The sequence below is a fragment of the Arachis duranensis genome, chromosome 10 (assembly GCF_000817695.3).
Source record: "Arachis duranensis cultivar V14167 chromosome 10, aradu.V14167.gnm2.J7QH, whole genome shotgun sequence".
NCBI classification, from domain to species: domain Eukaryota; kingdom Viridiplantae; phylum Streptophyta; class Magnoliopsida; order Fabales; family Fabaceae; genus Arachis; species Arachis duranensis.
Genome location: NC_029781.3, coordinates 37,003,133 through 37,005,174, shown reverse-complemented (window position 1 = coordinate 37,005,174; position 2,042 = coordinate 37,003,133). Strand labels below are relative to the sequence as shown.

The 2,042-nt window shown below is 42.9% G+C and overlaps 1 protein-coding gene across 1 annotated transcript in view; it reads right to left on the bottom strand.

Moving 5' to 3' along the window:
• LOC110272387 (uncharacterized) overlaps positions 1 to 1,823 on the bottom strand; it is a 12,588-nt gene extending 10,765 nt beyond the window's left edge. Inside the window, exons 1-3 of the mRNA XM_052255613.1 lie at positions 1,487 to 1,823; positions 987 to 1,403; positions 505 to 905 (exon numbers count right to left, since the gene is read on the bottom strand). Coding sequence (XP_052111573.1) covers positions 505 to 905; positions 987 to 1,403; positions 1,487 to 1,823 — 1,155 coding nt within the window. The remainder of the gene's footprint in view (positions 1 to 504; positions 906 to 986; positions 1,404 to 1,486) is intronic.
• Positions 1,824 to 2,042: the final 219 nt, after the last annotated feature.

Genomic DNA, 2,042 nt, shown 5'->3' with positions numbered 1-2,042 from the left:
AGGCTTCTCTTGGAGTTGAACTTCGAGTTTTGACGTGTTTTGGGCGTTCAACTCCGGATCATGACGTTTTTCTGGCGTTTTACTCCAGACAGCAGCGTGTACTTGGCGTTTAACGCCAAGTTACGTCGTCATTCTTCGAATAAAGTATGGACTATTATATATTGCTGGAAAGCCCTGGATGTCTACTTTCCAACGCCGTTGAGAGCGCGCCAATTGGAGTTCTGTAGCTCCAAAAAATCCATTTCGAGTGCAGGGAGGTCAGATTCCAACAGCATCAGCAGTCCTTTTGTCAGCCTTCTTCAGAGTTTTGCTCAAATCCCTCAATTTCAGTCAGAATTTACCTGAAATCACAGAAAAACACACAAACTCATAGTAAAGTCCAGAAATGTGAATTTAACATAAAAAATAATGAAAACATCCCTAAAAGTAGCTTAAACTTACTAAAAACTATATGAAAACAATGCCAAAAAGCGTATAAATTATCTGCTCATCAACTAGCAATACCGGAGCTCCCCAAGGTGATGCGCTGGGACGAATAAATTTCTTCCCAAGTAGCTCATCCAACTGCTTCTTCAACTCTGCAAGTTCCAACGGTGACATCCGGTACGGTGCTATGGAAATCGATCCGGTTCCAAGTACAAGTTCAATGCTAAATTCTATCTCTCGCTGAGGAGGAAACTTAGGTATGTCGTCCGGGAAAACATCAGGAAATTCCTTTACTACTTGGATTCGTTCTAGGCTTAGTTCACTATCATTCGAGCTAGCCGCTAACAGAACGTACCCCTCACAATCACTCCCGTCTAATGCAACTCTTACAGAATTCAGATATAAAGTATGAGACAGAAATGGTTTAATATCTAAACTATCAGACGAAATAATAGCAGTTCTTTCATAGCAATCAAGTTCTGTTCATAGAGGCAAACAGATTAGATCATGTATAAAAGTTCTGTTCCTAATAGTGAATGGTACTTGCAGGCACACTAAACTAGTCAAAGCATTTTGGGACGCAGGTGTATGGACAATTAGATCAAAGTTCAACTCAGAGAAATCTAGTCCCAACTCACGAGCAACAGTTAAAGAAACAAAGGAATGCGATGCACCCGAGTCATACAGTACAGTTAGAAATCGATCTTTGACAATACACTGACCTTGGATCAGGGCGTCTGATTGCATAGCATCATCAGCAGTCATGGCAAACACTCGACCTTGTTGCTGGGTTCGTATTGGATTTCGAGAAAGTCCTTTTGGGTAACTCCTCGCCAAGTGTCCCGGTTCCCCACAATTGTAACAAGTAAATGTTCTGATTTGGCAAGGCCTGGTACCATGATCTTTTCCACACTGCCTACATGCGATATTCACTTGTGCCTGTTGAGGTCGTTTACCATTATCCTGCCTTGGTCTACCTCCGTTTCCACCCGTAGGGCGAGCAGGAGCACAGAGCGAGCAGGAACGTTACCAGCTTGTGGATTCCTTCACTGTGGCACACCAGGTGTCTTGAAGTTTGTCCTTCGTGGTTGCCAATTGTAACTATTATAGTTCCTTGGTGGAAATCCTTGACGACTTGCTTTAGAGGCAGTTACCTTCTTAGCACATTCTTCCACTAACTTGCACTTATTAACCAGCTCAGCAAAATTTCGTATCTCCAATGGGACTACTGAACTCATCAGATCCTCACGAAGGCCCCCTTCGAACTTCAAACACTTCCATTCTTCAAAGTCAGCAGGATTCCCTTGGCAGATCTTGGAGAAATGGCACAAGTCATCAAATTTACGGGCATATTCTGCAATAGTTGTATCACCCTGTTTCAGCTGCATAAGTTCCATCTCCTTAGCATCACGAGCTGCCCTCGGAAAATACTTCTTATAAAATTCGTCCTTAAAAATCTTGGAAAATACTTCTTATAGAATTCGTCCCTAAAGGTATCCCAAGGAATGTCACTTTCATTTGTTGCAACAGTCGCTGTATCCCCTGCCACCAATGCTCAGCTTCTCCTTCCAGCATATAAGTAGCGAACTCCACGTGTTGGCCTTCCGGAACATGCT